The sequence below is a fragment of the Marmota marmota genome, unplaced genomic scaffold (assembly GCF_001458135.2).
Source record: "Marmota marmota marmota unplaced genomic scaffold, marMar, whole genome shotgun sequence".
NCBI classification, from domain to species: Eukaryota; Metazoa; Chordata; class Mammalia; order Rodentia; family Sciuridae; genus Marmota; species Marmota marmota.
This window is the reverse complement of record NW_025999925.1, coordinates 13963993-13977588: the sequence shown is the minus strand read 5'-3', so window position 1 is coordinate 13977588 and position 13596 is coordinate 13963993. Positions and strand designations below refer to the sequence as shown.

Genomic DNA, 13596 nt, shown 5'->3' with positions numbered 1-13596 from the left:
ATGGCAATATGTAAATCAATGGATGTGTAACTGATGTGATTCTGCAATCTGTATATGGGGTAAAAATGGGAGTTCATAACCCACTTGAATCAAAGTGTGAAATATGATATATCAAGAAATTTGTAATGTTTTGAACAACCAACAATAAAAAAATTAAAAAAAAAAAAGTAGGGGAGGAGAAAAGACCAAAATACAAAAAAAAAAAAAAAAAAGCCCACAGGCCCAGATAGTCTCACTGGTGAATTTAACCAAATATTTAAAGAACACTTAATAAATATTTCATAAATTCTTCGAAGAACTAGAAGAGGAAGGAAAACTTCCTACATTATATTATTAGGTCAGTATAGTTCAAATACTGAAACCAGTGAAAGACATACGGAGGAAACTTATAGACCAGTATCTCTCTTGAACTTAAGACAAAAAAATCCTCAACATGTTATCAGGAACCTGAATTCAGCAATCTTTGAAAAGGATTATATACCATGACCGTGTAGGATTCATTCCAGATATGCAAGCTGGCTTAACATTCAAAAATCCACATCAACCAGCTTAAAAAAAAAAAAAAAATCATTTGCTCATAAAAAGCGACTCAGGAAAAACACCTGACAAAATCCAACAAACCATTCATAATAAAAACTCTCAGAAGAGCAGAAGAAAGTGACCTACCTCAACCTGATAAAGAGCACCTACCAACTACATAAACTACAAGCCTATAGTTAACATCATAGGCTTAATGGTTGAACACTAAATCCTTTCTATTTAAGACAACTAACAAACTATGGCATGGATTTCCACTCTCACCACTCTTATCCAACATGGGCACACACATCAGAAACAAAGAAAACTGTCCACACTTACAGATGACATGATTGTATAGAAAATCCCATGGAATCTAAAAATTCTAGGAACTAAAAGGTAAGCTTGGCAAGACTGCAAGATAAAAGACCAAAATACAAAAACCAATTGTGTTTTTTTATGACATTCTATATACTATGAGCATGTGGAAACTAAAATTAAAACACAGTAACATTTACAAAACATTTCAAATAAAATAAACAGATTAAATATAAATTTAGCAAAAGATTACAGGATTTATATACTGAAGATTATAAAATGTTCATTTAAAAAAAACAAGACTTAGAGAAATACATGAAGGCACACATCCCATGTGTACCCATGACAATAAAGACATCAATTCTGCCAAAAATCATCCATAAATCAATGCAATTCCTAAAGGAATCTCAGCAAAGATTTTGTAAACAGGGAATAGCATGTTTTAAAACTTAAATGTAAAGGCAACATCACTAAAATACTAACACATAATGAAAAAGTATAAAGGGAAGAAATCACTCCACTTGACATTATACATAATAACAATAGTAATCAAGTGTGATACAGTAGTCCCCCCATCTCAGAGGATATGGTAAGACCCCCAGTGGGTAACTGAAACCAAAGACAACACTGAAGCCTATATATAGTATGTTTCTCTCTACCTATGATAAGTGTAATTTACAAATTGGCACAGTGAGAAATTAACAACAATAAAAAATGGCAAAATAGAACAATTATAACAATATACTTTTAAAAAGTTATTTAATACTTGATGAATTATTAACTTGTGGAATTTTCAATTTAGTATTTTGGACCACAGCTGATGAAAAATAAAAATGAGGAAAGTGAAACAGGATAAATGCAGACTACTGTATTAATTAGTACATGGAGACACACAGATTCATGGAACAGAACAGAAAATCAAAAGGTAGACCCACACAAATATGCCCAACTGATTTTTAATAAAAGTGCAAGAACAAATGAGGAAGGATACTTGCTTTTTCAACAAATGGTGCTAGAGCAATTTAACTATAGTAGGCAAAAAATGTGAACCTCAATTTGAACCTCATATTTTATACAAAAATTAACTTATTATGGATCATGAACTTACTATAAAACAAAACTATATAACTTTTAGAAACAGTAAAAACAAGAGAAAATATTTGAGATCTAATCAAGGCAAAAAATTCTTTGAAATTACCTCTAAAAGCAAAGAGTTCTTAGACTTACCTCTAAAACCACAATCCATTAAAGGAAAACCTGATATATTAGGCCTCATCAAAATAAAACTATTTGTTCTACAAAAGGCTCTATTAAGAACTAAAAGGTAAAAAAAGACAAGCTACAGACTGGAAGAAAATATTTGCAAAGTACATATGCAACAAAGGACTAATATTTGGAATTTATAAAGAATTATCAAAATTCAGCACTAAAAAAAAAATCCTATTGGAAAATGAGCAAAATACAGGAACAGACATTTAGCAAAGAGGATGTATGTACATACAAGTGTTAATGAGCATGTGAAAAGATTTTCAACATTAGCAATCATGAGAAAAATGAAGATCAAAACCACAATGAGATATCACTAAACATATATCAGAATGGCTAAAACAAAAAATGGTGACAATATCAAATGCTGGTGAAGATACAGAAAAAATGAATCATTCATACATTGCTGGTGGGATTGTAAAAGGACATAGCCATTTTAGAAAACAGATTGGCAATTTCTTATAAAAGTGAACATGCTCTTGGGCATTTATACGAAAGAATGAAAAACTTGTGCTTATATTCACATAAAACTTACACATAAATTAAATAGTAACCAAAACTGGAAGAGGTCCAAATAAAGTTAAACAAACTGTGGTACATCCATAATTGTGGAATACAGCAATGAAAAGGAGCAAAGTTTTAATACATAAAAAAATTTAGATGAAGTTGGAGGAAATTATGCTGAGTGACTAATGACAAGGTTACATATTCCATGGTCAATTTATACAACCATTTTTAAATGACAAAATGAGCAGCAGATTATTGATTGCCAGGGGTTAGAAGGGAGAGAAGTAGAGAAAATTTGTTATAGAAATATGGCACAAGGGATCCTAGTGGGGATGAAACTTTCCTGTACCTCTAATATGACGATGATTACATGAATCTACACATGTAATAAAACTGCACAGTACTAAATACACCACATGCAAATGCATGCACACACTCAAGTGAATGTATAAAATGAGCAAAATCTGAAGAAGTGCATTATATCAATGTCAATTTCCTTGTTTTAACATTGCACTTTTATAGTTACACAAGATGTTACCACTGAGGTAAAATGAGTGAAGGATACATGTCTTGATTATTTCTTTAAACTGCATGGAATCGATAACTATCTCAAAAGAAAAAGCTTAATTTAAAAATTGAGATCAATATTTAAATAGACAAACAAGGACAGAAGAGGGATACCGTTTTATTATATGTCTGAAGTAAGAATCCAGTCTAGAGAGTTATACCTACAAAAAAAGACAAAAAGAGTTGAGATCTCTAAGTCTTTCCCTAAGCTTGACACAGACATATTAGAGAAAGAAAATTTTTTCAAATATTGAATATTTTCAATATTAAAAGTAAATTAATAATTAATGATGTTAAAAGTAAATATTAAAAGTAATATTGAATGTTATTACAAGAAACACACAATAAGTACAGAAAACTTGCTGGAGTGATATCTCATCCACAGGATTTTCCATAGCTACCACAGTCATGTGTAAAGATCTTCCTAAAAAAACAGATATGAATTTAAATAAGCTTTCCATCTTTCAACACAGTTATAGCCAAGAGATATAAGGCACTGACTCATAAAAAAAAGAAGGTAAAGTAAGACAAGGTTTCCTTTTCTACAGTGAGAACTCTATTCAAGTAGTAGCTGTATTTAATCTGTTCCAAAATTATCCAAATCCATACTTAAATATGCAAAATTATCCATGTATTAGTCAGTGCAAGCTGCCATAGCAAAATGCTACAGTCTGAAAGTTTTAAAGAACAGAAAAAAAAAAATTCACAGTTCTGGAGGCTGGAAGTTGAAAGATCAAAGTGCCAGCAGAGTAAATTTCTCCAAAGGCATCTCTCCTTCACTGGCAGATTATAGCTTTCTCAGTGTCCTCACATGATCTTTTCTTTGTGCATGCACACCCCTGTGTTTCTTCTTATAAGGAGACCAGTCCTATTGGAATTGTGAGCTATACTTTATGATCCCATTAACCTTAATTACCTTTTTAAAGGCCCTGTATTCAAATACAGTCACATTGAGGGTTGGATATTCAATCTATAATGGGAGGGGGGGACATAATATAGTCCCTAACACCCAATTGACTACCAACCCTGCTGTATACTGTTTTGTATGGTATACATACATATATGTGAGGTATTCTATGTACTGAAAGGGAACAAAGCAAAGGAAAAAGCATAGTACATATTGAGCATATCCAATCTGAAAACCTGAAATTCATTCAGATTTCAAATTTGGGATGCTCAACTGGTAAAGTCTATGCAAATATTCCAGAATCTGAAACACTTCTCATCCCAAGCATTTAAGATAAGAGATACTCAACCTGTATTTGCATTAGAATTCCATTTCCATTACAGTTTTCTCAATATTAAATATTAAGATAATATTTGTCAACTAAAGGAACTGAATAAGATATCAAGTTATAAGAACTGAATAAGATATTTATGTAAAAGCCTGACATCTAGAAAATGATTAGCAAATTCAGGGTAGTAGGCCTTTGCCTTCTAGTCCCTTCAAAAATGGAAGAAAAAAAGTAACTTGATTATAAATTTTACCCAAATCTAGACACAGCGGAAAAAATATGAGAACAAAAGTCTATCTCAGTTCTACCACTTCCTTGCTATGTGAATTTAAGCAAGCTATTCTACCTCAGTCAGCTTCCAAACTTGGGCAATAAGTGTTCCCTCAATCACTAAAATGCATATCAAAAGGTAATCAAACTTTATAAAAATTCTAATTACGATTATAGTATGAAATTTCAACATCATTCTTTCATTTACTGTCTTTCATTCCTTCAACTCTACAACAAATATACTCTGAATTTATAAAACTTACTTGTACAATGTGTCTATAGGTTAATTCTTATCATCTTATTTCTCAGAATAATCCCTCATTTTAAGTAATCCTATATGTTCTTATAATTTTGTCATGTAGTGTTCATTTTTTTACTCATTAAATCATATAATCACTAAAATGACTAAAATTATACCACAAACTCTGCTGAGATAAGATATATGAAGATGTTATCATTAAGTTGTACCTAGTAACAATTATTTTTAACTTAGCCCCAAACTGAATTATATTGCAGGTGATTTGGAGATAACACACCCATCAAACAAATATCTACAACAAACCATATGCAGTATCCTGATGACATTTTTGGTTTAAAACTAAGATAATGGTAGCCAAAAGATAACATCTATTGTTGTGATATGACTCATGTAATGAAAGACAACTTATCATGTTGGGGCTAAGGAAGGAACTTATATTTGTCCTTTCTCCCATCCCAGTCTTCCCACTAATATCTAATATTATCCTGCAATACATACAAATGAATAATACATGTGGTACACTACCTTTAATTGACCTCAAGAAATCTCACCTCCCATATTTGTGTTCTTATATAGTCACCTCCCACACTAAATTTCCAAAGGATCACTGGACTAGCATTGGCCATTGAAACATTAGCAAGCACGAGGAATACAGAGGTTTGGTAAGTATTAGCACACTGGGGTTTATTCTTTAAGAACATGTTCTTGTTCTCTTAGAATGTTTCTTGCTATTAAAAAGCCCACACTTCTTTAAATGTAGAGGCTAGAGGGAGGAAAGAAAGAGGAGAAATGTCCAGTAAAATGCCCAGCTATCCACCAGCTTTAAAAGCCATCACAGATGAGGCACCAGCTTTATGAGTTAAGAAGCTGTCTTGGAATTATAGCCAACAGATGACACGTGGAACAGTCACCATCAAGCCTTGCCTGAATTTTATAATTAAAAAATAATAATAATTGTTGGTGGTTTTGCAAATAAGTTTTGGAAAGTTATGCAACAACAGATATCCAAAACAAGTAAAGCGAAAAGAATATTTCCTGTTAGGTAGTAAGCAACAAAAAAAGGTCAGTTGGGTCCAGGATTGTGGCTCAGTGGTAGAGCACTTGCCTAGCATGCATGAGGCACTGGGTTCAATCCCCTAAACCACACACAAACAAACAAATAAAATAGAGGTATTGTGTCCATCTACAATTAAAAAAAAAAAAAAGGTCAGTAGTAATTCCTACTGCAAATTATAATAAATATTTGCCCTACTGAAGTTACTGTTTTGGGTATTTTAGTGTTGTTGAAGGCATTCTGTTCTTTTCTCTAATGAGACCAGTAAAGAAATAGAAGTAAAACAACCAGAAAGGACTGCTCTTCGTTTCCCTTTTTTCTTCCTGATTTATGGCTGTCCTTGTTCTTTTTCCATCAAGAAAGTTTGCCTAGTTTACCCAGAGTAGCTTACCAATCATTCAGACCAATCGCAGCCTTCAGTTTTGCTCTGTACCTCAGTAACTACAGGCACCCTCTTTAACCTCCCTCTATAACACAGGTAAAGTTCAGCAGAGACTACTCCTCACTAAGGACCAAAAGCTTATTACACTCATTTAACTCATAATTCTTTGACCCGATATAATCCTTAGGCAAAGGAAATCAGAACCTATAATCTCTTATTTAGAAAATAAACTAAGCAGCAGGAAAACTATACCTGCTACTTTCCCTCAATGAATCTATTTTAATTATATAAATTTCTTATTTTAGCCCCCATTCCCTTTGCTCATAATTCAGTTATGATATTAACCTTACTCTAGCTTTAATATAGTAGTTATTGGTTTACTTAACTTCCTCCTACTAGAATTAAAACTTCCCTGGAAGAGGGACTCATTAAGAAAGGGAGCATTTTACTCATTGCCGTAATCCCTGAAGCACCTCTACCACTTATACAAATACAGTAAAATTATCTTGAGTCCTGGTCAGCACCTACTCTGTCCATAACTAATCTTTGCAATTCTCACCATTACTTTTATTAAGAAACAATGACTCACCCACACTTATAATGAAATCAGTAACAATGTTAATGAATGCTACATGTCCTAACATTAACCTTCAACAATTATTTAACTTAATTAAGCATGATTTTACTTTTATAAAGACAGTAAAATTATTTTTAAGGAAAAAAAGAAGCTATTATAATTCTGTTTTCTCTTCTTTAAGAACACAGGCTTTACATGCCTAAATATTATTAGGTCCAGGGCAAGACCTAAGCCAGATGCCAGGCAAACAATATCAAAGGCAAAGCATGCCTGGTGGAAACTACAGCAAAATGGAGAGCCAACTACCCATATAAAACTGGCAACCACTACTCAGCTCCAACAATCTACTCTCAATCAGGAACAGCCACCAGGTATAGCCACGTCCTGTGACTTTTCAAGAGGTTACAAAAATTAAGACTTCTTAAATGTGACATCTTCTTATTTTTAAAAGATGGCAACTAATTACTAAATATTCCAAGTAGACTAAAAGCAAACAATATATATCTGTGGGTTGGATTCTCATCAAAGGCCTCTGGTACTCCAGGCTAACAGTTCAAAAATCTCTAAATTATTAAAAGTACACTAGGGGAACAATTCCCATTTATCATCACCCTTCAGTCCTATAGAAAAGTAACAAGGACTATGAAAAAGTTCCATAAAATTACAAAGTACCACTGACAAACTCCTTTAATTTAAACTTTCTTTCTATTGAAAAAGAAATGCCAGCAGTTTTAGATACAGAAATTTTCACAGCAGAAAAAAAAAATACAGGGAGAATTTTTTTTTTATTTCAAAAAACTTGAGAAAGGAAGATATTTTTAAAAATAATAGTTAAACTTACACACTTTCAGCCTTAACCAAACTCATGAAAATGCTTAGTAATAAGCATGAGACTAATGATGCATCATGCACACAGACAGGCTACAAAATACTAATAGTGTTAATATATTTCCATTGATCAGTCTACAGACTGCCACTGGACTCTCGAGTTCAACAGCACAAAACCAGCTGAAAACAAGGTTAAACATTTTCCTGACCAGAGAACCCTAGTCTATCAAACTATTAGTTCTCAATAATGTGACCCACACCTTTGTAATACCACGCTATCAATAACTAAAATGATCAGTTATTAGTAGTCAAATATTTATTTAATCCAAGAACACTTCTTCAATTCTTTCTACAAAAGTTGACATTATTTAAACAAGTTGTCAAGTCTGTTTCCTTCCATATAAAAATAAAAATTTATATAGAACATTTGAATGTCACTTCTAGAAATGTTTTACCTTTTGCTGGAAGCCCTATAAAATTAAAATAAAGTTTTAAATAAAATCAATCATGGTAGGCTTGTCTTTGGAGTTCAAAACATTCTCTAAAACAGCTCTCTGAGCCAGTGTGGTATTAGCACCTGTAGTCCCAGTTACTTGAGAGAATGGGCAGGAAGATAACTTTAACTCAGGAGTTTGAGGCCAGGCTGGGCAATATACTGAGCCCTTATCTCAAAATAATTAAATAGCTATTAATAAAGAAGATGTTCTAACAAAAGAATTAGTAAGCAATCTATTGACAATAAACTTACATTACTGTTATTTGGGGGGACTGCTTATTTATTAGGACACTAACTATATACCAGGCACTGTGCTGAATAGTTCAGAATTCTCATTAAATCTTAAAAATAACCATAAGAGAGGTACCATTATTAACCCTATTTTACAGATGTGAACGCTAGCATTTCCAAATCACTCATCAAGTAACAGACAAATTCCAGCCCAAATCTTGACCAACTTCACAATTTGCATGCTTAACAACTACACTTTATTGCCTCCAAGAATTCTGGGTTGATATCTAAGGCACATATTTTTTTAAAAGAGAGAGAAGAGGAAATTTGTATTTCTGAATGACAAAAGTTTATAACTACATTAGAAAATAGGATGGTGATGTATCCCAGTGGGTAGAGCTTTTTGCCTGGTATGAGCAAAGAAAGCATGAGGTTTGATTTCCAGCACTGGAAAAAATAAATACTAGAAATAGAGGGTACTTTTTATAACATTAACAATTCCAATATAGTCATACCAATTTTATTCTTATTCCTAAATATATATAATGATAAAAGTGTCACCTAATGAAATTCTCACAAACACAATTTTTCCTAAGTACTCAATCAGGTTTATTATTAAAAAGTTAATGGGAACACTTTGTACTTTCCACTCAATTTTGCTGTAAACCGAAAACTTCTCTTAAAAAAGTCTATTAAAAACAATGTAAGAACTATAATGCTAAATATGCCCAAGCCAATTCAGTTATGAAATGACACAAGACTATATCCTTTCAATATTAGAAGCTGCATTCTGTTTATTATAACCACAGTACTAAGCATGTACTGGGCATTTAATAAATATTTGTGTAACTGTAAGGTGTGTAAAAATGGAATTTTGAACACTTCCAGAACATTCCCAGGAAAGTATGCAATACACAAATATATGTTGGAACAAAATTAGATCAAAAAAATAAACTGCTGAATAACATAAAAGGAATACAACATTTCTACACCGTAGCTGGCATAAATAAGATTACTTTCCACCTTAATTATCAAAAAGTATAGCCTTAAGTAAAAAATGATTATTACAGAATCTTTTCCTAATTAGTTTTTTAAGTCCTTTCTAAATCCTCTAAAGAAGCTTATAAAAAAATCTTTTGAATTGTCCATATGAACCAAATCTTTTTTTCCTAATATAATATTTTCTTAATATTAATTTAAAAATGATGAAATGATGTATCAAGCAAGTGTTGCATACTACCACATCACATCTCAACATTTTCTTCTCATGGAGGCCCACCTTTATAAATACATACCTAGTTTCATTTATGAAGAGTAGATGTAAGGAATATGTTCTACCTCATACAAAAGTGATTTGTCCTATATGTTCTGAAGTAAACTATCAAAATTAAGTTTCAAATGGAATACTATATTGCCCACCAACAAAAAGTGCTGAAGAGAAGCACCATTAGTTATTGGTTTTCTTCAATTTGTATTTACAAAGTCTCAATGTAAAAGTATTACACAAATACTAATAAACAGAAATTCCATAGAACAAGTTACAAACATTGTTGGAAGTGTAGGGCCTTAATCATACGTGTAATTCACAGAGCTTTTTTTTTTTTTTCTGATTTCTCATAAGTAATCGAAGCACTTCTAAATCACTTTTAGTGATTTTGGTAGACAGAAGCTGGGATTTGCAATTTAACAAAAAGAAAGCATTCTGACCAAAGCGTTTTCCAAATTTTATTAATATAATACTCATTTCATTATTTATACTTTAGTTTCTCACTAAACATCCAGCTTCGATGGGGAACAAACACAGGTTATTATAGGCTGTGACTGCCTTAATAGCTACAGGCTCGGCTGAATCCTGGGACACCACCTCAGTTTGGGAGGGGCAAACCCATATCTGATTCTCACTAGATACACATTTTCCCCATGCTTCCCATCTTAAATTTTTACATTTTCCCAGAGGAGCAATAAATACACGAAAACGCCAGGGAGTATGCCTGTAGGGGAGATTACTGATCAAATTAAATTCCGATCCATGAAACCTGAAGCTTCAAAACTTTTCCGAACATATCACAGCTGAAAGAACAAGGTAGACTTTAGTCTATTCCCACTTCTTGCCTGGTGCCATCTACTCCAATCCAAGAACAGAAATCATGACTTACTGGTTAGTTGGAGGAGCAGTCAGCGGTATGGCCACCTCTTCCTCCTCGTATTCTGGTCCATCCAGAGAGTCACCTTCGTCCACTGTACCAAGGCCCGCGCCCAAACTGGGCAGCTGAGGCGGCGGCGGCAGAGGGGGAAATCCGCCGCCTGGCCCGAGGGTCTCAGAAGGCAATGAAATGGTCCCCTTCGTGAGAGCCATCTCTCCACCAGGTCCGGCGGCAGCAGTAGCACCAGCCACGCCAGCAGCAGCGCCTCCCCCTGTCAGTCCAGCTCCCCCGAGTACCCCCGCCACGGACCCGGCTCCTAGGAACCCTGACCCCAAAGCAGCTCCGCCACCCAGAGTCGCGGAGCTGCCACGGGCAAGGCCGCGGGTATCTTCACCCGACACACTGCAGGATAGGCGCTCTACCCTGCCTACCCTGCCTGCCCGGGAGCCCCGGGGGCCAGTAGGCCCCGGCTCCGAGCCGCCCCACCCAGACGCGTCCCCACTTCAGCTCCCTAGGCAGAGGAAACAACAACAAAAGGAGAGAGTCCGCCGCCGCGCCCCCTCTTCGGGCCACAGCCCAAGATCGGGAGCAGCCTGGGATACGGGAAGCGAAGTGGGCAAAAAACCCAATGCCAGCACAAACGCCACCCAAACCTCACCTTACACACCCACACTCACGCACACACATGCACAGAAGCGGAAAACTTCCTGGCTTCAGTAAAGAGGAAGGGAAGCCCAGGGAAAGCGGCTGAGACGGCTGCTGCTCCTTCAGCCGCCGCCGCCGCTTCTTCACCACCCCAGTTCCGCTGGGGCCACTGCAGCCGCTTCATCCTCCACCCGGCAGGAGCCGCGAGGGGTGGGGAGGAGAGGAGTTGATGTGTTTTTAAATGCACATTATGTTTACCTTCTTATAGCAGTTTAATTTGTATTTGTTGGAAACTAAGTCTCCTTGGGGCCCTAAATATTGTTGCCTCAAGCATGGTCAAGGAGGCCAGAATCTTCTTTTCAACCTCCCTCTTTAAGGATCACCTTTCCTTCCTTGGTTCTTTAAGTATTCCATAAACTTTACTTCCATGATCTTATTTAACTCCTGTGATGATTTCATGAAGGACAGGAAAAAATTATGATGTCAGAGCTTAAATAGATGAGATGGACATCATTACCCTAGGTACATGTATGACTGCATATATGGTGTGATGCTACATTGTGTGCAACCAGAGAAATAAAAACTTGTGCTCCATTTGTGTACAATGAATCACAAAGCATTCTGCTGTCATATATACCTAATTAGAATAAATAAATAAATATTTTAAAAGATTGAACAATGTGGAATTTGAACATGCCAGTGTTTCACTATGTGTCAGTACTGAACCTATTTAAAACCACNCTGAGGCGGCGGCGGCAGAGGGGGAAATCCGCCGCCTGGCCCGAGGGTCTCAGAAGGCAATGAAATGGTCCCCTTCGTGAGAGCCATCTCTCCACCAGGTCTGGCGGCAGCAGTAGCACCAGCCACGCCAGCAGCAGCGCCTCCCCCTGTCAGTCCAGCTCCCCCGAGTCCCCCCGCCACGGACCCGGCTCCTAGGAACCCTGACCCCAAAGCAGCTCCGCCACCCAGAGTCGCGGCCACTCCAGCCTCCACTAGCCCAGGATAGGGGGCAGCTGCCACGGGCAAGGCCGCGGGTATCTTCACCCGACACACTGCCGGATAGGCGCTGGAGCCCGCTGCCGCACCGCCTCCTGCTCCGGCAGTCACCGGGCCGCCTTCCTCACTGCCGGCCTCGGCCGCCATCATGTTGAAGCCCGCTCTACCCTGCCTACCCTGCCTGCCCGGGAGCCCCGGGGGCCAGTAGGCCCCGGCTCCGAGCCGCCCCACCCAGACGCGTCCCCACTTCAGCTCCCTAGGCGGAGGAAACAACAACAAAAGGAGAGAGTCCGCCGCCGCGCCCCCTCTTCGGGCCACAGCCCAAGATCGGGAGCAGCCTGGGATACGGGAAGCGAAGTGGGCAAAAAACCCAATGCCAGCACAAACGCCACCCAAACCTCACCTTACACACCCACACTCACGCACACACATGCACAGAAGCGGAAAACTTCCTGGCTTCAGTAAAGAGGAAGGGAAGCCCAGGGAAAGCGGCTGAGACGGCTGCTGCTCCTTCAGCCGCCGCCGCCGCTTCTTCACCACCCCAGTTCCGGCCACCCCCACCGCAGCCACAGTCGGTGCCGCTGCTGGGGCTGGGGCTGGGGCTGGGGCTGGGGCCACTGCAGCCGCTTCATCCTCCACCCGGCAGGAGCCGCGAGGGGTGGGGAGGAGAGGAGGAAGAGGGGCGGGGTAGTGGGGAAATTGAACTGCTCACTACCTGGAGCACTCAGTTAGTAAAACCCGAGAGAGAAAGGAAGGCGGGGTAGGGGAGGACGGGAGGAGGGAAGGAAGGGCGGCAAAGGAGGAGGGAGAGGGCAGCTTCTACGCAGGCGCATTCCAGTCGCAGGGCCGAGGGGCCGGGCCTGGAAGGAGGAAAGGGAAGAGTAGGGAGGGAAGGAAGCGGCGGGGACGCGCTCGCCGCGTCCCTTGGGCTCCGAGCGCGTGGCGGTGCGGTCCCTTCTCCAGTCGCTGTGGCCAGCGGCGCGCGCCTGCCTCACCGGGCTTTGTCTGATGCGCGGGAGGGAAGAGTACTTAAGAACGCGACGGGAGTGCTGGAGGAACCTGCCTGCGGTGTAGAGGAAGGAAAGGAAAACGAAAATGCCCTAAGCTAGTTCCCTACTTTCTGACCTGTGGAAAAAACCGCCTCAGCCGGCGGCACAGAAACTAGAAGGGGCGAGTAGCCTGCTGCAAAGATCAGGGCAGTACTATTAATGTGCTCTTCGTTCTTGTGTTGCATTATACAAATCAGCATATAACAATTACATGTTTAAAAAAAATAAATAAACTAGATCCTGCCACTCAAGAAAG

The 13596-nt window shown here is 38.2% G+C and overlaps 1 protein-coding gene across 4 annotated transcripts in view; it reads right to left on the bottom strand.

Annotated features, from left to right (window-relative positions):
• Rasa1 (RAS p21 protein activator 1) overlaps positions 1 to 12441 on the bottom strand; it is a 109874-nt gene extending 97433 nt beyond the window's left edge. For 3 of the 4 annotated variants that reach the window (XM_048800251.1, XM_015497872.2, XM_048800250.1), the window contains exon 1: positions 10663 to 10999. In XM_048800251.1, the coding sequence (XP_048656208.1) occupies positions 10663 to 10862 (200 nt within the window). In that variant the 5' untranslated portion in view covers positions 10863 to 10999. Of the gene's footprint in view, positions 1 to 10662; positions 11000 to 12155 lie in introns of those variants that run through there. The other variant, XM_015497873.2, reaches the window with a different exon arrangement.
• Positions 12442 to 13596: the final 1155 nt, after the last annotated feature.